At 42.0% G+C, this 27,793-nt stretch overlaps 1 protein-coding gene across 1 annotated transcript in view; it reads left to right on the top strand.

The window, feature by feature from the left end:
* Positions 1-27,793, top strand: part of LOC140725865 (disintegrin and metalloproteinase domain-containing protein 12-like) — a 132,659-nt gene that overhangs the window by 68,993 nt on the left and 35,873 nt on the right. The window contains exon 7 of the mRNA XM_073041809.1: positions 22,017-22,082. Within this exon, the coding sequence (XP_072897910.1) occupies positions 22,017-22,082 (66 nt within the window). The remainder of the gene's footprint in view (positions 1-22,016; positions 22,083-27,793) is intronic.

Raw genomic sequence — 27,793 nt, 5'->3', positions numbered from 1 at the left:
ACAGGAAACTCAAGTCAGGAGATGGATACAAGAAAATTTCCAAGTCACTGAACATCCCTTGGAGTACAATTAAGTCAATCATCAAGAAATGGAAAGAATATGGCACACTGTAAATCCATCTAGAGCAGGCTGTCCTCAAAAACTGAGTGACCGTGCAAGAAGAGGACTAGTGAGAGAGGTCACCAAGAGGCCTATGACAAAGTGGAGGTGTTACATGCTTCAGTGGCTGAGATGGGAGAGTCTGCGCATACAACAACTGTTGGCTGGGTGCTTCACCAGTCACATCTTTATGGGAGAGTGGCAAAGAGAAAGCCACTGTTGAAATAGATTTACATGGCATCTCAGCTTGAGTTTGCCAGAAGATATGTGAGCCTCTAAAGTTAGCTGTGGTCTGATGGAACCAAAATTGAGCTTTTTTGGCTATCAGACTAAATGATATGTTTGGCATAAGCCAAACACTGCACATCGCCAAAAGCATACCATCCCTACCATGAAGCTTAGTAGTTGCATCATGGTGTGGGGATGCTTCACTGCAGCAGGCCCTGGTAGGCTTGTGAAGGTAGAGGGTAAAATAAATGCAGCAAAATACAGAGAAATCCTGAAGCAGCCTGCAAGAGAACTGCGTCTTGTTGGAAGATTTGTTTTCCAGCAAGACAATGACGCAAAGCAAAAAGCCACAGCTACTATTCAGGAATGGCTTTAAAACAACAAAGTTAATGTCCTTTTGTAGCCAAGTCAGGGTCCAGAACTCAACCCAATTGAGAATTTGTGGTTGGACTCGAAAAGGGCTTTTCACTCACGATCCCTATGGAATCTGACAGAGTTTGAGCAGTTTTGTAAACGAGAATGGGATAAAATTGCAGTGTCCAGATGTGCAAAGCTGATAGAGAGCTATCCACACAGACTCAAGGCTGTAATTGCTGCCAAATGTTCATCGACTAAATATGGTCTTGAAGTTGGTGAATACTTATGCAATCAATTATTTTATGTTTTATATTTGTAATTAATGTAGATTATTTTGTAGAGATCTGTTTTCACTTTGACACTAAAGATTCTTTCTGTTGATCAGTCTAAATAAAGTCAAATTAAATCACTGTGATTCAATGTTGTAAAACAATAAAACATGGAAACTTCCAAAGGGGCGAATACTTTTTATAGGCACTGTATATACTTACAGTTATTCAGTATTTTTAAAATTTAGTATGTATTACATCGTACTGCTGCTACAAAGTTAACAAATTTCACTACATATTTCATTGATATTAAACCTTATTCTGATATTCCAGGGTTCTGTTACTTTACATAAGACAGAGCGGGAGTTATTAAAATAGGAGGGGTGGTGTTGCTGCTCAAGGAAAATGCCATCGCATTGCTCAGTCAGGACAGGCTGGAGAACTCGTCTGGTGAGATGTTATAAGTGGAAGTGAGGAATAAGAAAGCTACGACCACGTTAATGGGGCTATACGCCAGACAACTCAATATATCTGTAGGATTAGGAGGAACAAATTTACAGAGATCACAGATTGTTGCAAGAAGCAGGTTGTTATAATAAGTGATTTTAACTTTCCATTTATGGACTGGAGCTCCCATACTGTAAATTGATGAGATGGGGTAGAGTTTGTCAGATGCGTTCAGGAAAGTTTCCTTAATCAGCGCGTATACCTTTTTAAGTATATAAAGGGTGAGAGTCAAAGGTAGATACACTGTAGGACCAATAGAAAATGATGCTGGAGATATTGTAATGAGAGATGCAGAGATGGCAGAGGAACTGAATGCATACTTTACATCAGTCTTCACAGAGGAAGACATCTGCAGTATACCAGACGTTCAAGAGTGTCAGAGAAGTGAAGTTTGTGCAGTGAAAATTGTGACTGAGAAGGTGCTCAGGAAGCTTAATGGTCTGAGGGCAGATAGATCTATTGGACTTGATGGAATGCACTCTTGGGTTCTGAAGGAAGCAGCTGGAGAGATTGCGGAGGCATTACCATTGATCTTCCAAGAATCAATAGATTCTGGCATTGTACCGGATGATTGTAAAATTGTAAATGTTACTCCACGATTTAAGAAGGGTGGTAGGCAGCAGAAAGGAAACTATAGACCTGACATTAGTGGTTGGGAAGTTGTTGAAATCGATTGTTAAGGATGAAATTATGGAGTACCTGGAGGCACATGACAAGATGGGCCAAAGCCAGCATGGTTTTCTAAAAGGAAAATCCTGTCTGACTAACCTACTGCAATTGTTTGAGGAAATTACAAGCAGGGTAGATAAAGGAGATGCAGTAGACGTGGTGTACTTGGATTTTCAGATGGCTTTGACAAGGTGCCACATAGGAGGCTGCTTTATAAGATAAGGGCCCATGGAACTACAGGGAAGTTACTAGCATGGGCTCACAGGCAGAAAACAGAATGGGAATAAAGAGATCCTATTCTGGCTGACTGCCGGTTACCAATGGAGATCCACAGGGGTCGGTGTTGGGACTGCTGTTTTTCACGATCTGTGTCAATTTTGACTATGAAATTACACACACAAAATGCTGGTGGAACACAGCAGGCCAGGCAGCATCTATAAGGAGACAGTGTTTCTCCTTATAGATGTTGCCTGGCCTGCTGTGTTCCACCAGCATATTGTGTGTGTTGTTTGAATTTCCAGCATCTGCAGATTTCCTCGTGTTGACTATGAAATTAATGGATTTGTGGCTAAATTAGCCAATGATACAAAGATAGGTGGAGGAGTGGGTAGTGTTGGGGAAACAGAGAACCTTCAGAGAGACTTAGATAGTTTAGGAAAATGGGCAAAGAAGTGACAAATGAAATACAATGTTGGAAAGTGTATGGTCATGCACTTTGGTGGAAGTAAAACCAGGCAAACTATTATTTCGATGGGAAGAGAATTCAAAATGCACAGATGCAAAGGGACTTGGGAGTCCTGGTGCAGGATACCCTGAAGGTTAACTTCCAGGTCAACAGACAATAGGTGCAGAAGTAGACCATTCGTCCCTTCAAGCCTGCACCACCGAGTTGAGTTGGTGGTGAAGAAGGCGAATGCAATGTTGGCATTCATTTCTAGAAGTATAGAATGTAAGAGCAGGGATGTGATGTTGAGGCTCTTTAAGGCAGTCATGAGACCACAATTGGAGTATTGTGTGCAGTTTTGTGCATATTATGTTAGAAAGGATATACTAATATCAGAGAGGTTTCAGAGAAGATTCACGAGAATGATTCTGTGGAGTTCAGGAGAATGGGGGGGGGGGTTCTCATAGAACATTCTGAATGTTAGAAACATAAAAACATAGGAACATAGAAAACTCACAGCACAATATAGGCCCTTTGGCCCACAAAGTTGTGCCGAACATGTCCCTACCTTAGAAATTACTAGGCTTACCCATAGCCCTTGGTTTTTCTAAGCTCCATGTACCTATTCAAAAGTCAGTTAAAAGACCCTATCGTATCAGCCTCCACCACCTAGCCGGCAGCCCATTCCATGCACTCAGCACTCTCTGAGTAAAAAACTTACCCCTGACATCTCCTCTGTACCTACTCCCCAGCACCTTAAACCTGTGTCCTCTTGTGGCAACCATTTCAGCCCTGGGAAAAAGCCTCTGACTATCCACATGATCAATGCCTCTCATTATCTTGTACATCTCTATCAGGTCACCTCTCATCCTCCATCGCTCCAAGGAGAAAAGGCCAAGTTCACTTAATCCTCATAAGGCATGCTCCCTGATCCAAGCAACATTCTTGTAAATCTCCACTGCACCCATTCTATGGTTTCCACATCCCTCCTGTAGTGAGGCGACCAGAACTGAGCACAGTACTCCAAGCTGATATAGCTGCAACATCAGCTCTCGGCTCCTAAATTCAATTCGATTGATGAAGGCCAATACACCGTATGCCTTCTTAATCACAGAGTCAACCTGCACAGCTGCTTGCAGCGTCCTTTGGACTCGGACCCCAAGATCCCTCTGATCCTCTACACTGCCAAGAGTCTTATCATTAATACTATATTCTGCCATCATACTTGACCTACCAAAATGAACCACTTCATACTGCCACTTCTCAGCCCAGTTTTGCATCCTATCAATGTCTCACTGTAACATCTGATAGCCCTCCACACGGTCCACAACACCTCCAACCTTTGTCTCATCAGTAAACTTACTTACCCATCCCTCCACTTCCTCATCCAGGTCATTTATAAAAATCACGAAGAGTATGGGTCCCAGAACAGATCCCTGAGGCACTCCACTGGTGACCGACCTCCATGCAGAATATGACCCATCTACAACCACTCTTTGCCTTCTGTGGGCAAGTCAGTTCTGTGTGCACCACGGATCTTGAACCCTACTATCCTTTCCATGTCTAATTGGAACGTACCTACTCAGAACCCCACGCAAATATCCCCTGAACATTTGCCACACTTTTTCCGTACATTTCCCTGATAACATCTGTTTCCAATTTACGCTTCCAAGTTCCTGTCTGATAGCCTCATAGTTCCCCTTACTCCAATTAAACGTTTCCCTAACTTGTCTGTTGCTATCCCTCTCCAATGCTATTCCCTCTCTTTGTTTTATGGTGGCTTTGACTTTTCTTGTTACCCACAGTTGTGTCATCTTTCCTTTAGAATACTACTTCTTCTTTGGGAGATATATATACACACACAGTGGCATGCAAAAATTTGGGCACCGTTGGTTAAAATTTCTGTTACTCTGAATAGCTAAGTGTGTAAAAGATTACCTGTTTTCCAAAAGGGATTAAGTTAAAGATGACACATTTCTTAAATATTTTAAGCAAGATTACTTTTTTTTATTTCCATCTTTTACAGTTTCAAAATATCAAAAAAGGAAAAGGGCTGGAAGCAAAAGTTGGGCACCCTGCATGGTCAGTACTTAGTAACACCCCCTTTGGCAAATATCACAGCTTGTAAACGCTTTCAGTTGCCAGCTAAGAGTCTTTCAATTCCTGTTTGGGGGATTTATGTCCATTCTTCCTTGCAAAAGGTTTCTAGTTCTGTGAGATTCTTGGGCCATCTTGCATGCACTTCTCTTTGGAGGTCTATCCACAGATTTTGGATGATGCTTAGGTCAGGGGACTGTGAGGGCCATGGTAAAACGTTCAGCTTGCGCCTCTTGAGGTAGTCCATTGTGGATTTTGAGGTGTGTTTAGGATCATTATTCTGTTGTAGAAGCCATCCTTTTTTCTTCTTCAGCTTTTTTACAGATGGTGGGATGTTCGCTTCCAGAATTTGCTGGTATTTAATTGAAATCATTCTTCCCTCTACCAGTGAAATGTTCCCCTTGCCACTGGCTGCAACACAAACCCAAAGCATGATCGATCCATCCCCGTGCTTAACAGTTGGAGAGGTGTTCTTTTCATGAAATTCTGCACCCTGCTTTCTCCAAACATACCTTTGCTCATTATGGCCAAAAAGTTCTATTTTAACTTCATCAGTCACAGGACTTGTTTCCAAACTGCATAAGACTTATTTAGATGTTCCTTTGTAAACTTCTGATGCTGAATTTTGTGGTGAGGACGCAGGAAAGGTTCTCTTCTGATGACTCTTCCATGAAGATCATATTTTTGCAGGTGTCGCTGCACAGTAGAACAGTCCACCACCATTCTAGAGTCTGCTAAATCTTCCTGAAGGTCTTTTGCAGTCAAACAGGTGTTTTGATTTGCCTTTCTAGCAATCCTACGAGCAGTTCTTTCAGAAAGTTTTCTTAGTCTTCCAGACCTTAACTTGACCTCCAATGTTTCTGTTAACTGTCATTTCTTAATTACGTTACGGACTGAGGAAACAGCTACCTGAAAACATTTTGCTACCTTCTTATAGCCTTCTTCTGCTTTGAGGGCATTATTTATTTTCTCTTTCAATCTTTTTATTAATAACAAATATTGATACACAATTATTGGGATTACATTGTTAATAGTTAACATACATTAATATATAATCAATTGGTACAAGGGAATTAAGTCTCCCAAAATCGTACAAAATAGTACACAAAGCAAAGAAAATTGGAATAACAATAAGAAATAAGAAAAAAAACAAAAAAAATCAGACTTGATGACATTTATGGTTCTTTTTCTTTTTTAGATATTATAAACAGCCCATGTTTCTTTTTCTTTTCCTTTTTTAGTTATTGGTTAGTTTTGGGCATCATTTATTTTAATTTTCAGAGTGCTAGACAGCTGCTTAGAGGAGCCCCTGGCTGTTGATTGTTGGGACAAGGTTTGAGGAGCCAGGGTATTCATAAAGCTTTGAAATTTGCATCACCTGGCCTTTCCTAATGATAACTATGAACAAACCATAGCCCTAACAAGTTAATTAAGGTCTGAGACCTTGGTAAAAGTTATCTGAGTTATCAGATAAAAGTTATCTGATAACTTATTATCTGAATAAGTTATCTTATTCACAGTAATAGAAATTTTGACTGGGCTGCCCAAACTTTTGCATATGTGTGTGTGTGTGTGTGTGTGTGTGTGTGTGTGTGTGTGTGTGTGTGTGTGTGTGTGTGTGTGTGTGTGTGTGTGTGTGTGTGTGTGTGTGTGTGTGTGTGTGTGTGTGTGTGTGTGTGTGTGTGTCCCCGAATTGCTTCTAGAAATTCCAGCCATTGCTCCTGTGCCATCATCCCTGCCAGTGTTCTTTTCCAATCAATCCTGGCCAACTCCTCTCTCATGTCTCTTTAATTACCTTTACTCCACTGCAATACTGATACATCTGACTTTAGCTTCTGCTTCTCAAATTTCAGGGTGAATTTGATCATGTTATGATCACATTGAATGGTGGTACTGGCTCAAAGGGCCGAATGGCCTGCTCCTGCACCTATTGTCTATTGTAACTTTTCCCTGATGGTTCTTTGACCTTTAGCTCTGTAATCAATTCTGGTTCACTGCATAATACTGCATTCAGAATTGTTCATCCTCCAGTGAGCCCAACAACAGGCTGCTCTAAAAAGCCATCTCATAGGCACTCTAGAAATTTTCCTTTCTTGAATCCAGCACCAGCCTGATTTTCCCAATCTACTTGCATATTGAAGTCCCCCATGAATGCTGTAACATTGCTCTTTTGGCATGCATTTTCTATCTCCAATTGTAATTTGTAGGCCACATCCTTACTACTGTTTGGGGGTCTGTACTCAACTCCCATCAGGATCTTTTTACCCTTGCAGCTCGTTAGCTCTACCCACAATGATTCAGTACTTTTTGACCCCATGTCACCATTTTCTCATGATTTGATTTCATTTTATAGCAATAGAGCAACACCGCTCCCTTTGACTTCCTGCCCGTCCTTTCAATACATAGTGTATCCTTGGATATTAAGCTCCCAGTTAATCTTTCAGCCGTGATTCAGTGATGTCTACAAAACCTGGCAATCTGCAACTGCTGCAAATTGATCTACCTTATTCCATATACTGTGTGCTTTCAAATACAACACCTTCAATCCTGTATTCACCCCTTTTGATTTTGTCTGCTTTTTATGTTGTAATTCAACCTGTTGACTGCAATTTTGCCTTACCAACAGCCTCTCCTCACTACACATTGCCTCTGTTTGTAAACCAGCGACCAAATCTTCAGCACTGTTATCCACCTTTCCTATGATACTCAACACCGTGCTCAACCTTTTGATTCCAGCTTTGTCTGAGGTCTTACCAACATTTGCTTCCACAACCTCTCCACTAACTGTTCTGGCACTCTGGTTCCCATCCCCTGCAACTATGCAGCACGAGCAAACACTCACAGTAGGTTATTAAAAGGCCATAAGATATAGGAGCAGAATTAGGCCATTTAGCCCATCACACTGCTCTGCCATTTCATTGTGGCTGATACAATTCTCCTCTCAGTCTGAATTAGTCCCTGTCCAGTTCAGGTTGTGACGAGATGCTAAGGTTTATTCATTATGGACTGTGCCTTTAAAAAGAGAGAGAATGTGTGCCACTGATTCAGAGAGAGTGAGAGAGAGAGCACCGAGCAGCTCATGAGTCGTTATGGTGATGGAAGGGCAGAGCTATATAATGGATAGCTGGTATTCAGCATGTTTGGGATATATACAAGGTCTGCTAGCTTTTCAGAAAGACACACGGAAGACACAGAGACAGAGAAGAAACACATTGGATGAGCTTTGAGTGCCCACAAAAGAGTGGGTTTTGCTCGCAGTGTGGAAAAGAGTGACTGGTGGAAAGCTATCAGTGTGCTTAATCCTTGCCTGGGTTGATAGCTTTACTGAGTGAAGATGGTACCCTTTAGTGTGGTAACAGTCAGTGACTTCAACAGGACTTTGGTGGACAACGTGGGAAGATCGAAGGCATCAGCTCACTTGGAAAACAAATTGCCTCTCTCTCTCCTCAATTCTACTCAACTCAATATCACAAACTGAACTGACTTTGTTCCTATACCATTGTAAGACTGTGTCATTTACCACCTAAGCTTGAAGAAGTTTGGGGTTTTATATTTACACACTTATGTATGCATAAACTCTGCTAACCTGTTTGATTTATCTGGTTTTATATTACATAGATACTAATAAATAGTGTTTTGTTAATAGCAAAACCAGACTCCAGGTGTGTTCCATTTTGGCTGGTTCTTTTAACCTGTTACGGTGAATGTAAAAAAAAAATGGGGGCTCATCTGGGATATGAACAAATTGTTGAGAGCCACTTTAAAATTGTTGGGGACTTAATTGATTGATTAGTGGTCAATCTGATTGGGGAAAATCCCTTTTGATTTGCTTGAGTGGAAAATCAGCAGCAATGGAGTTTGAGGTTGGTAAGTTTCAGGCAGAACCAACCCCTGAAGCATTGGATGATGCTAAATGGGGTGTGCTGTTAGGAATTGCTCAAAAGTTAAAACTTAAGGTGAACACTAGAATGAAGATGGCTCAGATACAGATGTTGATAGCATGGTATATATCCAAAGGAAAGTTCGAAGATGTGTTGGAAATGTTTGCTGAAGGTAAACCTACTGAGGCTGAGCTTCAGCATCAGGTAGAAGAATTAAAGTGGAAGCATGAGTTGCAACTAAAACAGCTCGAGGTTGATGAAGCAGAAAAGCAGAGGCAGTATGATGCTAGAGAGGCAGATAAGCAGAGAGAAGAGGCAGAAAAACAGAGAGAGTTTGAGAGGGAGAGGTGGCAGCAAAGAGGTCAATTGCCAGACCTTGGTGATGGGTTTAGTGACATTCGAGAAATTAAGTTGTTACCTCAATTTGCTGAAACAGAAGTTGATAACTATTTTGAAAAAGTGGCCGAGGGACCAGAGGACTGTTTTGTTACAAAGTGTAATTAAAGGGAAGGCTCAGCAAGCATATTCTGCTCTGACACTTGATTATAATACACTGATTATAATACAGTGAAAGATGCTGCGCTTAGAGTTTATGAGTTGTTTCCGGAGGCATACAGACAAAAGTTTGGAGATTTGAGGAAGTCTTGGAACCAAACATATGTGGAGTTTGCCCATGAAAAACAGGTGTACTTCAATCACTGGTGTACCTCAAAAGGGGCGGATGAGGATATTAACAACTTAAAAGAGTTGAATTTGGTTGAAGAGTTTAAAAGCTGTGTCCCTGTTGACATAAGGACATAATCTCAGGATTACTGCCTGAGCCACGCGCCAATGATGGTAAGAATAGCAGAATTAAGCAAATGAATATGTGGCTAAGTAACTGGTGCAGGGGTCAGGGCTTCAAATTCTTAGATCACTGGGATCTATTTTGGGGGAGGCATGACTTATACAGAAATGATGGGTTACATCTGAACTCAAAGCGTACAGGTAGTCCCGGAGTTACGAACGTTCGACTTACGGACAACTCGTACTTATGAACTGAGGAAGGAGAATGCCGTCCGCCATTTTAAGTCAGATCGCGACACCGTCCACCATTTTAAGGCATTGTCATTGACACTGTGTTGAGTGTTTAACTTTGTATTTGGCTTAAATTTTTCTTAGTAAGATTCACCCTGACCCTGCACCCCCCCCCCCCCCGTTCCGGTCAGCTGGTGGTGCAACAATGGAGGTTCCTGAGTTCGATGTAGTGACAGACCGCTCCCGTGCCAGGTTGATGTCGATCCAGTGACTCCCATACCATTCGTGCCGGGTTGATGTTGAGCTCGCAACTCGACCTTGTTAAAAAAAACACTGCAACCTCCAGTTTAAATTCCCACACGGATATTGTGGAGGATCAAATACCCAAACCCAGCACAGCCCCCACTTGTCCTATCTAACCTGTCTGAGTACGGTAGAGTTTAGGACGCGGGGAATTTAGTGCGGTGCTCCTTAGGACCCAGTGGACCTCGGGAGCCGGCACAGCTCGGGACCCGCCGCCCACAGTGTTTCTGTTCCATTGACGGGAAGCGATCGCAATTGAAAATAAAGTGGAAATAATAAAGCGTTTGGAAAGAGGTGAAACACCATTGGTCATTGGAAAAGCGTTAGGCTACAGTCGGTCAACGATCGGAACAATTTTAAAGGATAACAGATAAAATGAGAATAATGGAGCATGTGAAAGGCCCTGCCCCGATGAAAGCTACAATTATTACTAAGCAACGCAGTGGTTTAATTATTGGAATACATACGTTTCATAAGTGTTTTATATACATAGAAAGGTAAAATATATACTAAGACAAACGTTTGATTAACTGATGCTAAATAATACCAGATGTACTTGTTCTGACTTGCGTACAAATCCGACTTAAAGATAGACTCAGGAACGGAACTCGTACGTAACCCGGGGACTGCCTATACTAATATCCTGGCAGGATTGTTTAATATAGCTGTTAGGGAGGGTTTAAAATAAATTGGCAGGGGGAAGGAAACCAGGGTGTTAGGGTCGAGGAAGAGGAAAATAGAAATAAGTCAAAGATACTGAGCAGTAAAGATGGCAAGAAGGACAGGCAGGTGAATAGACAGGATAATCTGCTGTGCGATAGAAATATAACAAAATCAGTAACAGATACTGATATAAGTGTACTATACTTAAATGCCCGCAGCATTAGAAATAAAGTGGATGACCTTGATATACAGCTACAGGTTAAAAGATATGACATAGTGGCCATCACTGAGTCATGGCTAAATGATGGATGTGATTGGGAGCTGAATGTTCAAGGATACACAGTGTATAGGAAAGATAGGAAGATAGGTAAAGGGGGTTGCATGGCCCTGATGGTAAGCAATGATATCAAATCAATAGAAAGAAGGGACATAGGATCAGAAGAAGTAGAATCCCTATGGGTCAAGTTAAGAAATGGCAAGAGTAAAAAGATACTAATAGCAGTTATATACAGGCCTCCAAACAGCAGCCAGGATGTAGACTACAGGTTACAGCTGGAAATAGAAAAAGCGTGTCAGAAGGAAAATGTCAAGATAATTATAGGAGATTTTAATATGAAAGTGGATTGGGAAAGTCAGGAAGATACTGGATCTCAGGAGAGGGAGTTTGTAGAATGCCTACAGGATGGCTTTCTGGAGCAGCTTGTCCATAAGCCCACCAGGGGATCAGCTGTTTTGGATTAGGTGCTGTGTAATGAGCCTGAGGTGATTAGAGAGCTAGAGGTACTTCCTCATGGAAGTAGTGATCATAATATGATCGAGTTCAGTTTCAAATTTGAAAAGGAGAAGCTGGTATCAGGTGTATCAATATTTCAGTGGAACAAAGGAAATTACAGTGGTTTGAGAGAGGAACTGGCCCAAGTTGATTGGAAAAGTAGGCTAAATGGAGGGACAGCAGAGCAGAATTGGATGAAATTCCTACAAGAAATAAGGAGAGTGCAGGAAAAATATATTCCAAGACAAAAGAAAATCATAAAAGGAAAAATGACACAAATGTGGCTAACAAGAGAAGTTAAGGCTAAAATAAAAGCAAAAGAGGCAGCGTACAAGGAAGCAAAAATTAGTGGGAAAACTGAGGACTGGACGAAATTTAAAAATTTACAGAAGGAAACTTAAGAAAGTCATTAGGAAAGGAAAGATGAATTATGAAGGACATTGGCAATTAACATAAAAAAGGACACTAAGAGTTTTTTAAAAATATATGAAGAATAAAAGAGTGACACGGGTAGATATAGGACCTATTGAAAAGGATACTGGAGAAATTATAATGGGTAACAAAGAGATGACAGAGGAACTAAATGAGTATTTTGCATCAGTCTTCACAGTGGAAGACATTAACAACATACCTGATAGCCAGAGGTCTCAGGGAATAGAATTAGGTACAGTCAAGATGACTAGAAAGAAAGTGCTTGAGAAGCTAAAATGGACTAAGGATAGATAAGTCTCCCGGACTGGATGAAGTGCATCCATGGGTTCTGAAGGAGGTGGCTTTGGAGATTGTGGAGGCATTGGAAATAATCTTCCAGGAATCAGTAGACTCGGGCACGGTTCCGGAGGACTGGAAGGTCGCAAATGTAGTTCTATTGTTTAAGAAAGGGGGGAGGCAGCAAAAAGAAAATTACAGACCTATTAGTCTGACATCGGTAGTTGGAAAGTTATTGGAGTCGATCCTCAAGGACAAGGTTATGAAATACCTTGAGATGCATGACAAAATAGGCCCAAGCCAGCATGGTTTCATGAAGGGAAGATCCTGCCTCACCAACCTATTGGAATTTTTTGAGGTAATCTCAAATAAGATTGACAAGGGAGAGGCTGTGGATGTTGTGTATTTGGATTTTCAAAAGGCCTTTGATGAGGTGCCGCATAACAGGCTGCTTAATAAGATGAGGGCCCATGGAATTACAGGAAGGATATTGGAATGGGTGGAGCATTGGCTGATAGGCAGAAAGCAAAGAGTGGGAATACAGGGATCCTATTCTGGTTGGTTGCTGGTCACTAGTGGTGGTCCGCAGGGGTCGGTGTTGGGGCCTCTTCTTTTTACACTGTATATCGATGATTTAGATTATGGATTAAATGGTTTTATGGCTAAGTTTGCGGATGACATCAAGATAGGTGAAGGAGCAGGAAGTGTTGAAGAAACAGAAAGGTTGCAGAGAGACTTGGTCAGTTTAGGAGAGTGGGCAAAGAAATGGCAGATGAGATACAATGTTGAGAAATATACGGTTGTACATTTTGGAAGAAGAAATAATCAGGCAGATTATTATTTAGGTGGGGAGAAAATTCAAAAATCGGAAGTGCAAAGGGACTTGGGGGTCCTAGTGCAAGATACCCTAAAGGTTAACCACCAGGTTGGATTGGCAGTAAGGAAAGCGAATGCTATGTTGGCATTCATTTTAAGAGGAATTGTGTATAAGAGTAAGGAGATGTTGATGAGGCTCTATGGGGCATTGGTGAGACCCCATTTGGAATACTGTGTGCAGTTTTGGACCCCCTATCTTAGAAGGGATGTGCTGATGTTGGAGAGAGTTCAGAGAAGATTCACTAGGATGATTCCTGGAATGCAGGGACTAACTTATGAGGAGCGTTTATCGGCTCTTGGATTGTATTCATTAGAGTATAGAAGAATGAGAGGGGATCTCATAGAAACATTTTGAATGGTGAAAGGGTTGGACAGAGTAGATGTGGAAAGGCTGTTTCCCTTGGTGGGTGAGTCCAGGACAAGAGGTCACAGTCTTAGAATTAGAGGGTACCCATTTAAAACAGAGATAAGGAGAAATTTTTTTAGCCAGAGGGTCGTGGATTTATGGAATTCGTTGCCACATACAGCTGTGGAGGCCCAATCATTGAAGGTTTTTAAGGAGGAGATTGACAGGTATCTGATTAGTCAGGGTATCAAGGGATATGGGAAAAAAAGCCAGAAATTGGAACTAGACGGGAGAATAGTTTAGCTCATGGTGGAGTGGCGGAATGGACTCGATGGGCCAAATGGCCTACTTCTGCTCCTTTGTCTTGTGATCTTAGAGGAGAAAGAGGCTACAACCCTTACTGTGTCTGCTAGGTTAGCAGACTAGTATGCCTTGACCCATAAGGTTAAGTTTTTCTCAAGTAAGAGCTACCAGAAGAGTAACAGAGATAACAAGGATAACCCACAAGTTCAACTGGAAATTAAGTCGGGAACTAGTGACAAAAGTAAGGAGGAAGGAAATCAGTCGAAAGGAAAGTTTTCCAGTTTTACATATCACTTTTGTAAGAAGCCTGGTCATGTGTTGGCTAATTGTTTTGCTCTGAAAAGGGAAAAAGGAAAAGAAAAGGAGACAATTCCAAATGCTTGTGTTCAGTCAGTTGAGACACCACTACAGAAGGAAGGGTCTGACTGAGTGCAAGAGAGATTTGAACGGTTCACCTCAAATGGGTTTGTGGCTGTAAAAGACGGGTCAACCCTGGTTCCAGTGAGAATCTGGCGAGATACTGGAGCTTTTCAGTCACTAATATTGGACAGTATTTTGGAATTCAGTGATGAGATGAAAACTAATGAAGTACATATTATCAGTGGTATTGGAAAGGAGACTGCGTCTGTGCCTTTGCATAAGGTAATTTTGAAATGCGAATTGGTATTAGGACCTGTTAAGATAGGGTTACGATCTGAATTACTGATAGACAATGTTGATGTATTGCTTGGTAATGACCTTGCAGGTGGGGATGTTTATTCAACAGTGCAGCTAACAAGCAGACCTGTTGCTGACAACCAACACGTGGATACTGATATTTATCCGGCATGCGCAGTAACCCGAAGCATGTCTAAAAAGTCTGCTGATGCAGATAGTTCAGGACGGGGGGGATTCTGAGGCCCATGATAGCAAAAACAGGGGTTCAAATCATGATGATTTGTCAGAGGCTTTTCTACCTTCCATGCTTCAGCAGCACTTAGGTAGTAAGGCGGATGAGAGAGGTTTGTCGTTCTTAAGGAATAAATTTATAGCAGAACAAAACCGAGATCCAGAGATTGCTGCGTTAAAGGAGACAGCTCTCTCCAAGGATGAGGTTCAGAGGGAGTCATTAGGCTATTAAGGATGGGGTGTTAATAAGGAAGTGGAGATCACCTACTGTGCCTGCAAGTGAGGATTGGGCCATTGAGCACCAAGTTGTGGTCTCGATAGCTTACAGGGCTGAAATTTTAAACATGGCTCATAATATGCCTTTAGGTGGACATTTTGGAGTGAGGAAGACAGTGCACTGGATTATGAAGGAATTCTACTGGCCTAATTTAAGAAAGGATGTTGTGAATTTTTGTGGGGCCTGTCACACCTGCCAAATTGTGGGGAAACCTAATCAAGCCATTCCAGTAGCACCACTTAGGCTGATACCTGCTTTTGGTGAACATTTTCTAGGGTCATAGTGGATTGTGTTGGCCCATTGCCAAAGACAGCAGCTGGCCATCAGTATTTGTTAACAATTATGTGTGCTGCGTCTAGGTTCCCTGAAGCAGTTCGTTTCAGAAATATCAAGGCTAAGATTGAGGTAAAAGCTCTCATCAAGTTTTTCACACTGGTTGGTCTGCCCAAAGAGATTCAGTCTAACCAAGGTAGTAACTTTACTTGAAGAACATTCGGCAGATAGTTGGTGAATTGGGAGCTAAGCACATTGTATCGTCTGCATATCACCCAGAGTCCCAGGGAGCCTTGGAAAGGTTCCATTCCACTCTTAAGACCATGATTAAAACATACTGTGTGGAAAATGGAAAAGACTGGGATGAAGGTGTTTTATTACTTTTGTTTGCTGTCAGAGACTTGATTCAGGAATCATTAGGGTTTAGCTCATTTGAAGTTGTTCTCTGTCACAGAGCCAGAGGATCCTTAACCTTAATCGGGGATCAGTGGTCTAATTCAGGAGGTATGTCTAAGCGCTCAATTATGTTTTGGAATTTAGAGATAGACTTAACAAGGATTGTGACCTTGCAAAGCAGAATTTGCAGAACTCTCAGAGGAAAATGAAGATCTGGTATGACAGAAAAGCTAGAGAACAGTTGTATCATGTTGGAGATAAGGTTCTTTTTCTGTTCCCCCTCCTCACCAACCCCCTTCAAACGAAATTTAGTGGACCATACCAGAAAATTAAGAAAATTGACTCTTTGAATTATGTTGTTAGGACTCCCAACTGAAGGAAGGCTATTCAAGTGGTACATGTAAATATGATAAAGCCTTATCATAACTCAGAGATGGCACCTGTGAGTACTGTTATGAAAACAAGCGGAGTCGTGGAGACTGGTAACGAGGTACCAGATAATTTTAACAAGCTAACTATAGTCTCAGCAAGGCTCAAGAATTCCGTTGTTTTGGAAGACATTGACAGTAAAATCCATCATTTGGAACCTGACCAGCAAAATTAATTGAAGGGACTTATTAGCAAGTATGAGGATTTATTCCCTGATGTTCCCAAACAAAACACAGCTGCCATGCAAAACGTAATTGTAGATCAAGTTGACCCAATTAAGCAGCATCCTTACAGAATGAACTTTGAGTAAAGTAAAATGGCTGAACAAGAAATTCGATACGTGCTAACGAACAGCATAATTAGGCCACCTACCTCAGACTAGGCATCGCCTTGCATTATTGTGCCTAAGCCAGATGGTAGCACGAGATTCTGTACTGATTACAGGAAAGTTATTGCAGTGACAAGACAGATATCCCGAGAGTGGATGACTGTATTGATAAGGTGGGAAAGGCTAAGTACCTTACAAAGCTTGACCTGTTAAAAGGATACTGGTGTGTTCCCTTGACAGAAAGGCTAGAGAAATCTCTGCATTTGTAACACCATCTGGACTGTATGAGTATGTTTTACCCTTTGGAATGAAAAATGCTCCAGGGACATTCCAAAGAATGATTAATTCTGTGATTCTAGAAAATACAGGGGCTTATATTGATGATTTGGTTGTATTGTATGACATGTGGGAAGAACATATCTCGGCAATAGAGAAGCTGTTTGACAGGCTGTCCACGTCCAGTCTTACTGCCAACCTGGCTAAAAGTGAATGTGACCATGCCACTGTTACTTATCTTGGCTATGTAGTAGGCCAGGGCCAACTGGCTCCTGTGCAGGCCAAGGTTCAGGCTATCACAGAGATTCCCGTTCCAACGGACAAAAAAACTTTAAGAAGGTTTTTAGGAATGGTTGGGTATTACTGTAAGTTTTGTAAAAACTTCACGGATATCGCTGTCCCCCTAACGAAACTACTAGGGAAGAGTGAAAGATTTGTATGGAGTGACCTGTGCCAGGAGGCATTTGAATGCCTGAAAACCATTCTGAGTTATCAACCTGTGCTCAAAGCACCTGATTTTAATAAACCATTTTCTATAGCAGTAGACGTTAGTGATGAAGCTGCCGGGGCAGTATTGTTGCAAAAGGGTGGTGATGGCATTGAACATCCTGTAGCTTATTTCTCAAAGAAATTTAATGTACACCAGTGAAATTACTCCACTGTTGAAAAGGAGTTGCTATCACTCATTTTAGCCTTGCAACATTTTGATGTGTATATATGTCCTGTGCAGAAACCGCTTGTGGTTTACACTGATAATAATCCATTAGTGTTTCTGAGTAAAATGAAGGATAAGAATAGAAGGTTATTAAACTGGAGTCTGATCTTGCAAGAATATGGCATGGAAATAAGACATGTAAAACATTATAGCAGATTGTTTGTCCAGATGTTGAGTTAAAAGTTGTATATATTTTTGCTATGTTACCTGATAGTTACACATGTATTGCTTCAAGCTGTATAGTCTATAGATAGACAAAAATTTTGCTCCTTGATCAAAAATTTTCCCAAAAGGAGGGCGATGTGACGAGATCCTAAGGTTTATTCATTATGGACCGTGCCTTTAAAGAGAGAGTGTGTGCCACTGATTCAGAGAGAGAGAGAGAGCACCAAGCAGATTGTGAGTAATTATGGTGATGGAAGGGCAGAGCTATATAATGGAGAGCTGGCGTTCAGCATGTTTGGGATATATACAAGGTCAGCTGGCTTTTCAGACAGACACACAGAAAACACAGAATAAACAAACACTGGATGAACTTTGAGTGCCCACGAAATGGTGGGTTTTGCTCGCAGTGTGGAAAAGGGTGACTGGTGTGTTTAACCCTTGCTTCAGTTGATAGCTTTACCACGTGAAGACGGTACCCTTTATTGTGGTTACAGTCAGTGACTTTAACAGGACATCAGAGTACAACGTGGAAAGATCGATGGCATCAGTTCACTTGGAAAACAAATCACCTCTCTCTCTCTCTCTGCATTTCTACTCAACTCGGTATCACGAACTGAACTGATTTCGTTCCTATACCATCAAAAGACTGTGTCATTTACCACCTAAGCTTGAAGAAGTTTGAGGTTTTATACTTACACATTTTCATATGCATAAACTCTGCTAACCTGTTTGATTTATTTGGTTTTATATTACTATATTACGTAACTACTAATAAATAGTGTTTTGTTAATTGCAAAACCAGACTCCAGGTGTGTTCCATTTCTGCTGGTTCTTTTAACCTGTTACGGGTTACGTAACAAGGTGTAAATTGTCTCTTCTGTACAGGTCGCACTATCCCTTGAGGAGAGCCCAATAATCCAAAAATTTTAAGCTCTCCCTCCTACACCAACTCCTTAGCCACATATTAAACTGTATAATCTTCCTATTTCCGGCCTCATGAGCACATTTTCCAATCATTTTCCAATGTTCTATAGATTCAGGATCAGTTCCTGAGGATTGGAGGATAGCTAATGTTATCCCACATTTTAAGAAAGGAGGGAGAGAGAAAATGGAATTATAGACCAGTTAGCCTGACATCAGTGGTGGGGAAGATGCTGGAGTCAATTATAAAAGATGAAATAGCGGCACATTTGGATAGCAGTAACAGGGTTGGACCGAGTCAGCATAGATTTAAGAAAGGAGAAATCATGCTTGACTAATCTAATGGAATTTTTTGAAGATGTAACTATGAAAATAGACAAGGGAGAGCCAGTGGATGTAGTGTACCTGGACTTTCAGAAAGCCTTTGATAAGGTCCCACATAGGACATTAGTGGACAAAATTAGAGCACATGGTATTGGGCATAGGGTACTGCTGCTGCATGGAGAGCTGAGCCAGGGCAAGCGCTCAGTTGGAGGGCAGAAGAAACATTTCAAAGACTGCCTCAAAGTGTCCCTCAAAGACCTCAACATCAATCCCAGTAGCTGGGAATCGCTTGCTCTGGACCACCCAACCTGGTGGAGCAGGACCACTAAAGGAGCGTATGCAGCAGAAATCAGACGCACCACAGAGGCTCAGAGGAAACACGCCGCGCGCAAGTCTCGAACTACCTCCACTTCCACTGCAGCAACTACCCTCATGTGTCCCACATGTGGGCGAGCTTTCAGGGCCCGGATTGGCCTCACCAGTCACCTCTGGACCCACAGTCACAAACCCTCCATCTGACAGAAGTCGTGGTCGTCTTTGACTCCGAAGGACGAACAACAACAACAACACTGACATGGATAGAAAATTGGTTGGCAGACAGGAAACAAAGAGTAGGGATTAACGGGTCCTTTTCAGAATGGCAGGCAGTGACTAGTGGGGTACCACAAGGCTTGTTGCTGGGACCGCAGCTATTTACAATATACATTAATGATTTAGATGAAGGGATTAAAAGTAACATTAGCAAATTTGCAGATGACTCAAAGCTGGGTGGCAGTGTGAAATATGAGGAGGATGTTAGGGGAATGCAGGGTGACTTGGACAGGTTGGGTGAATGGGCAGATGCAGTTTAATGTGGATAAATGTGAGGTTATCCACTTTGGGGGCAAGAACAGGAAGGTAGATTACTATCTGAATGGTGTCAAGCTAGGAAAAGGAAGTACAACGAGATCTAGATGTTCTTGTTCATCAGTCACTGAAAGTAAGCATGCAGGTACAGCAGGCAGTGAAGAAAGCTGATGGCATGTTGGCCTTCATAACAAGGGGAGTTGAGTATAGGAGCAAAGAGGTCCTTCTGCAGTGGTACAGGGCCCTGGTGAGACCACACCTGGAGTATTGTGTTCAGTTTTGCTCTCCAAATTTGAGGAAGGACATTCTTGCTATTGAGGGAGTGCAGTGTAGGTTCACAAGGTTAATTCCCGAGATGGCGTGACTGTCATATGTTGAAAGATTGGAGCGATTGGGCTTGTATACACTGGAATTTAGAAGGATGAGAGGCGATCTGATTGAAACATTTAAGATTATTAAGGGATTGGACACACTATAGGCAGGAAAAATGTTCCCGATGTTGAAGGAGTCCAGAACCAGAGGCCACAGTTTAAGAATAAGGGGTAGGCCATTTAGAACGGAGTTGAAGAAAAACTTTTTCACCCAGAGTGTTGTGGATCTATGGAATGCTGTGCCTCAGAAGGCAGTGGAGGCCAATTCTCTGGATGCTTTCAAGAAAGAGTTAGATAGAGCTCTTAAAGGTAGTGGAGTCAAGGGATATGGGGAGAAGGCAGGAACGGGGTACTGATTGTGGATGATCATCCATGATCACAGTGAATGGCGGTGCTGGCTCGAAGGGCTGAATGGCCTACTCCTGCACCTATTGTCTATTGTCTATGCCACAAGTAGCAATCCTGAGATCACAACCCTGAAGGTCAGCCCTTTAGGTTAGCACCTAACTCCCTAAACTCCCTGTGCAGAATCTCATCATTTGTACTACCCATGTAATTGGTACCTACATGGACCACGACTTCTGGTTGTTAACCCTCCCACTTAAGAATGCTGAAGACTTGATCTGAGATATCCTATACCCTGGCACCCGGGAGGTAACATACCATCCAGGAATCTAGATCTCACCCACAGAACCTCCTGTCCATTCCCTTAAGTAATGAATCCTCTATCACCACGCTGTACCTCTTCTCTTCTCTCAGCAATATCCTTTTGTTTTCGCATTACCTGTTATATGTCTATATCTCCTTCTTTCTCTCTTTTCCCTTGACCAATCCCTTCCTGCTCCTTCTTCCACTCCTCCTTCCACTACCCCTCCCGCTCCCTCTCCCTCTCCCTGTACACTCCCACTTCCTCTTCCACTCCCCATTGCCCACCCTCTACCTCTCCCACCCCTCCGTAATATACTATCACCAGCTTATTGCCATGGATGTACTGGCCTCACAGGTATTCCCCCTCCACCATCGATTCCCACTCTATAGCCTTTCTGGGGAACTTAGCTTTTCAACCTGAAACAATAACTCTGTTTCCCTTTCCCCGGCTACTGCCCGACCTGTCAGTTGTTGGTGTTAACTCTGTCTCGCTTTCCCCGGCTACTGCCTGACCTGTCGGTTGTTGGTGTTAACTCTGTCTCGCTTTCCCCGGCTACTGCCCGAACTGCTGGTTGTTGACAGTAACTCTGTCTCTCTTTCCCCGGCTACTGCCCGACCTGTCGGTTGTTGGTGTTAACTCTGTCTCTCTTTCCCCGGCTACTGCCTGACCTGTCGGTTGTTGGTGTTAACTCTGTCTCTCTTTCCCCGGCTACTGCCTGACCTGTCGGTTGTTGGTGTTAACTCTGTCTCTCTTTCCCCGGCTGCTGCCTGACCTGTCGGTTGTTGGTGTTAACTCTGTCTCCCTTTCCCCGGCTGCTGCCTGACCTGTCGGTTGTTGGTGTTAACTCTGTCTCCCTTTCCCCGGCTGCTGCCTGACCTGTCGGTTGTTGGTGTTAACTCTGTCTCTCTTTCCCCGGCTGCTGCCTGACCTGTCAGTTGTTGGTGTTAACTCTGTCTCCCTTTCCCCGGCTGCTGCCTGACCTGTCGGTTGTTGGTGTTAACTCTGTCTCTCTTTCCCCGGCTGCTGCCTGACCTGTCAGTTGTTGGTGTTAACTCTGTCTCCCTTTCCCCGGCTGCTGCCTGACCTGTCGGTTGTTGGTGTTAACTCTGTCTCTCTTTCCCAGGCTACTGCCTGACCTGTCGGTTGTTGGTATTAACTCTGTCTCCCTTTCCCCGGCTGCTGCCTGACCTGCTGATTGTTGGCTGCGGTTTTTGTATTTAATGAAATAGAACAGATTTTTCTGATCATGTGTGCATCAATACTCTTCTATCAAAGTGGGCATCAAAAGGAGATTTCATTTGGGAAAATACAATGAAACTGAAAGTATGTGGTCTCCACATTAATTTGTTCCTGTTATGGATTGAGTAAATATTGTCTAATTTTAAATTTTATTTTTCAGTTAAAACGGTCCCTTGGTTCAGAAATGAAATATTTGGAATTGGTACTTGTGGCAGACAAAGTGGAGGTGAGTGATATATAAAATTGACATTGTAAACATCTTTCATCACCATGAAGTCTTTCCACATGCTTTATAACAAATTACTTTTAAATAGTATCACTGTTGCAGTCTGTGAGAAGTGAAACCAAATTGTATACATGGAATGAAAACTTCACAAAAAGGCCTTGGAACGTTACCTGCTTGAGCTTGCCAGTACTTGGTGGTGTTGTTCAGATATGGTAAAGTCCCACTGCATCAGAATCACAGAAAAATTGGAGCACAGAAATAAACATTAGATTTTTCACATGTGCTGCCAATCCTGTTAGTTTAGACCATAAGATATAGAAGCAGAAGTAGGCCATTCAGCCCATTGAGTCTGCTCTGACATTCAAATATGGGCTGATCCTTTCACCCCATACCCAGTGATGCTCTGGCTAATCAAGAACTTATCTATCTCTTTTTGAAATACACCCAGTGACTTGGCCTCCACAGCCACTTTTGGCAACAAGTTCCATAGATTTATTGCCCTCTGACTAAAGTAATTACTCCGCATCTCTGTTCTGAAAGGACGTCCTTCAATCCTGAGGTCATGCCCTCTTGGCCTAGAATTCCCTACCATGGGAAATAACTTTGCCATATCCAATCTGTTCAGAGCTTTTAACATTTAGAATGTTTCTATGAGATTCCAAGGGCTGCCAGACGTTCCTCATAAGGTAACCCTTTCATTCCTGGAATCATTCTCGTGAATCTCGTCTGAACCCTCTCCAGTGTCAGTATATCCTTTCTAAAATAAAGAGCCCAAAACTGCATGCAATACTCCAAGTGTGCTCTTATGAGTGCCTTATAGAACCTCAACATCACATCCCTGTTCTTATATTCTATACCTCTATAAATGAATTCCAACGTTACGTTCACCTTCTTCACAACCGACTCAACCTGGCGGTTAACCTTCAGGGTATCCTGCACAAGGACGCCCAAATCCCTTTGCATCTCTGCATTTTGAATTCTCTCCCCATCTAAATAATAGTCTGCCCGTTTATTTCTTCCATCAAAGTGCATGACCATACACTTTCCAACATTGTATTTCATTTGCCACTTCTTTGCCCATTCCCCTAACCTATCTAAGTCTCTCTGCAGGCTCTCTGTTTCCTCAACACTACCAGCTCCTTCACTCATCTCTGTATCATCGGCAAATTTAGCCACAAATCCATTCATACTGTAGTTCAAATCATTGACATACATCGTAAAAAACAGTGGTCCCAGCACCGACCCTTGTGGAACTCCACTGGTAACCGGCAGCCAGCCGTACTAGGATCCCTCTACTTCCACTCTCTATTTTCTGCTGACCATCCAATGCTCCACCCATGCTAATAACTTCCCTGTAATTCCATGGGCTTTTACCTTGCTAAGTAGCCTCATGTGCAGCACCTTGTCAAAGGCCTTCTGAAAATCCATGTATACCATGTCTACAGCATCTCCTTTGCCTACTCTACTTGTAATTTCCATAAAGAATTGCAGTAGGTTTGTCAGGCAGGATTTTCCTTTCAGGAAACCATGCTGGCTTTGACCTATCTTGTCATGTGTTTCCAGGAACTCCATAATCTCATCCCTTGCAATCGATTCCAACAATGTCCCAACCACTGATGTCAGGCTAACAAGTCTATAGTTTCCTTTCTGTTGCCTCCCACCCTTCTTAAATAGTGGAATAACATTTGTAATTTTCCAGTCATCCGGTACAATGCCAGAATCTATTGATTCTTGAAAGATCATCATTAATGCCTCCACAATCTCTCCAGCTACTTCCTTCTGAACCTGAGGGTGCGTTCCATCAGGTCCAGGAGATTTATCCACCCTCAGACCATTAAGCTTCCTGAGCACCTTCTCAACTGTAATTTTCATTGCAGAAACTTCACTTCCCTGACACTCTTGAATGTCCGGTATACTGCAGATGTCTTCCACTGTGAAGACTGATGCAAAATACGCATTCAGTTCCTCTGCCATCTCTGCATCTCTCATTACACTATCTCCAGCGTCATTTTCTATTGGTCCTATATTCACCCTCGACTCTCTTTTACCCTTTATATACTTAAAAAAGCTTTTAATTATTTAAAAAAGCTTTTAAATATGGAGATATCAATGGAAGTGTACCAATTCACAGAAATGGAGGGAGTTTGGATGGAAAAACTTGATAAGATATTTTATTACACCCTCTCAGAAATCCCATTATGATAGTAACCTCCCTGTTTGCTGGAGAAATTGTGGAAATCAAAGTGCAAATCATCATATTTTTTGGGACTGCCCTGTTATCAAAAACTATCGGAGGGTGATACACAATGCCCTATAAGACATCTTTAAATGTGAAATACCCTTGGAGAGTAAGACCATATATTTTGGATATATACCTCAAGAATGGTTGAAAAGAGATAAATATTTAATGAATATACTGTTGGTGGCTGGTAAAAAGACTCTTACTAGGAAATGGTTATCACAGGAGAGCCCAACTTTAAATACATGGATGGAAATTACAATGGACATTTACAAAATGGGGAAGATAACAGCATCTGTTAATCATAAGCTGGAACAATTTGATTCATACTGGGAAAAATGGTTTAACTACATAATGCCTCATAGGCCTGATTTTATTCTCACAAATCAATGAATCTGTTGTAAAAAAAAGATCACTCCCTACTTGTACACAGTTCTTTCTTTTTGCTTGATTTTTCTTTCCACTCTTTTCCATAAGTGTATACCCCAGATAAATACTTTGTGGAGATTTTGTGATATATATGATTATATGATATGTACAATTTCTGAAATACATCTTATGGAAATGTTTGTTTGATGAACTTCAATAAAAAATAAATTACATTAAAAAAAGCTTTTAATATCTTCTTTGATATTAGTTCCCAGTTTCCTCTCATAATTCATCTTTTCCTTCTGAATAACCTTCTTAGTTTCCTTCTGTAAGTTTTTAAAAGCTCCCCAGTTTTCTATCTTCCCACTTGCTTTGGCTTCCTTGCCTTCCTCTAACTTCACTTGTCAGCCATGGTAGTGTCTTTCTTCCCTTTAAAAATGTCTTCTTATTTTGAATATATCTGTCTTGCACTTCCCCCATTTTTCATAGAAACTCCAGTCATTGCTGCTCTGCTGTCCTTCCTGAAAATGTCCCTTTCCAGTCAATTTTGGCCAGTTCCCCTCTCATTCCATTGTAATTTCCATTATTCCACTGAAATACCGGCACATTGGATTTTATTTTTTCCCTCTCAAATTTCAATGTGAACTTGATCATATTGTGATCATTGTTCCCTAAGGGTTCCTTAATCTTAGGGAACAGTGATCCCTTGAGGTCCAGTACTGTTTTCCCAATCCACTTTCATGTTAAAATCCCCAATGATTATCATGACATTGCCTTTCTGACACGTCTTTTCTATCTGTTGCTGTAATTTGTAATCCACATCCCGACTGCTGTTGGGAGGCATGTAGACAACTGCCATTATGGTCCTTTTACCCTTGCCATTTCTTAACTCAACCTACAGAGACTCTACATTTTCCAATCCTATGTCATCTCTTTCCAATGATTTAATATTATTTCTGATACACAGAGCCACACCACCCCCTCTGCCTACTAACCTATCTTTCCGATACACCGTATATCCTTGGATGTTCAGCTCCCAATGGCAGCCATCCTTTAGCCAAGTTTCAGAGATGGCCACAACGTCATACTTGCCAATCTGTAGCTGAATTTCAAGATCATCCATTTTATTCCTTATGCTGTGTGCATTCAAATACAGCACTCTCATCCAGTATTTGTTGCTTTCTGTTGTAACTGCACCATGCCTCTCTTGCCCTGTAACTCATGGCACTGTCTGTGATTAAGCCTCATCTCCTGTCTGTTCTTTCTATAATCTCTGTTGCAGGCTATCTTTGATTTATTTCTGTTTTAGTTTATTTCTGATTTATCCCCTCTTATAAAGCTGCAGTTTTTTTATCCACTTTAAGTATGGCTAGTTGCTGAAGAAACCAATTTTAATGATGTTGTTTGAGATGTGGATATAACTTGGTATAACAGGAAAACTCCCCAACACTTAAAGTAGTGTTGTAGGTGTGCTTACAGAAGAGGGTTATCCTCGGTTTAAGATATGGAGGAAGATATTGGTATCTGAATCTCACAGAATGCAGTAGACAGTGTCAGAAAAGATGAAGGAAGTTGAGAATGGAATGAAATAACCTGTATTGCAGCTATATAAAACTTTGAATTGACTACACACACTCTTGTGTGGTTCTGGTTTTCACAATCCAGGAAGGATGTGGAAGCTCTGGAAAGGGTACAGAAGAGGTTTATCAGGATGCTGCCAGGATTACAGCATTGAGCTACAAGGAGAGGCTGGACAAACGTGGGTTGTTACTTTGGAGTGTTGTAAGTCGATGGGAAATCATGAGACACGTGGGTAGACAGCCAATGGCAAGAGAGAATTCTGAGGGATAAGATATGCAAGCATTTAGAAAGGAATTCATGAAGGATAGTCAACATGGCTGTGTGCATCGTAAATCAAGTTTCGCGAATCTGAGTGTTTTTGAAGAAGTAACCAAGAAACTCAGTGAGGATGGTGAGGATGGGGTGGTAGATGTGGTCTGTCTGGTAGGTTCTACATAATAGGCTGCTAGGGGCTCCAGTGGGAACTAGTGAATTGGATACATATATGGTCACTTAAGTTACATCTGGTCTTACCAATATCGAGCACTGGACAAAATAACTGACATCCCAAAATTTGCATGTGATGGACTGATTCACTGTGAAGGGGTGTTCTGGACCCTGGATGGCAGTGAGGGAGGAGGTGCAGAGACAGTGTCCCAGGTTTTGTGGTTACAGGGGAGAGTGTCTGGGTAGGGAGGGGAATAAGTAGGCAGAGATGAGCGGAAAAAGGAATCACAAAAAGAGTGATCCTGCAGAAAGTGGAGAGTGGAAGGTCTGCTTAGTGGAGGGATCCTGTTAAAGATGGCTAAAGTTGTGAAGAATATGTACATCACCATTCCTGTACTGAGGGCTAGTGAGGTGGTCAATGACAACCAGTGTTACACCATTTCTGTTTTGAGGGCTGGTGATGTGGTCAGTGAGGATGAGGATTACACCTTTTCAGTTATGACTACCAGTTATGAATACCCTATTTATTTTCTGGTGAGGTGATTGGTGAGGACTAATGTTACACTCTTTCCATTCTGAGGACTTGGGAGGATGAGTATTGCACTATTTCTGTTCTGAGGACTGCTGAGGTCGTCAATGAGGACTGATATCACACTTTTTGTGTTCTGAGGGCTGGTGAGCTGGTAGGTGAGGATAATGTTGCATTATTTCTGCTCTAAGAGCTGGTGAAGACTGGTTTTACACTATTTCTGTTCTGAGTTATTTGGCATTACACGGTTTCTGCTCTGGGGGCTGGTGGAGTGGTCTCTGAGGACTAATGTTACAGTATTTCTGTTCTGAGGGCTGGTAACGTGGTGGGTGAGGATGAGGATTACACTTTCAATTATGAGGGCTGGTGTGGTGTAGGTGAGGAGTAGCGTTACACCATTTCTTTTCTGGTGGCTGGTGATGTGGTCGGTGAGAACCAATGTTACACCATGTCTGCTGTCTTGGCTGTGAGGTGGTAGGTGAGAACTAGTGTTGCACTATTTCTGTTACGAGAGCTGGTGAGGTGGTGGTTTAGGTCTAGTGTTACTCTGTCTCTGTCCTGATGGCT

Source organism: Hemitrygon akajei, chromosome 4 (assembly GCF_048418815.1).
Source record: "Hemitrygon akajei chromosome 4, sHemAka1.3, whole genome shotgun sequence".
In the NCBI taxonomy this organism is placed as follows: Eukaryota; Metazoa; Chordata; class Chondrichthyes; order Myliobatiformes; family Dasyatidae; genus Hemitrygon; species Hemitrygon akajei.
The sequence above is the reverse complement of the archived record's forward strand: the minus strand, read 5'-3'. Positions and strand labels throughout refer to the sequence as shown.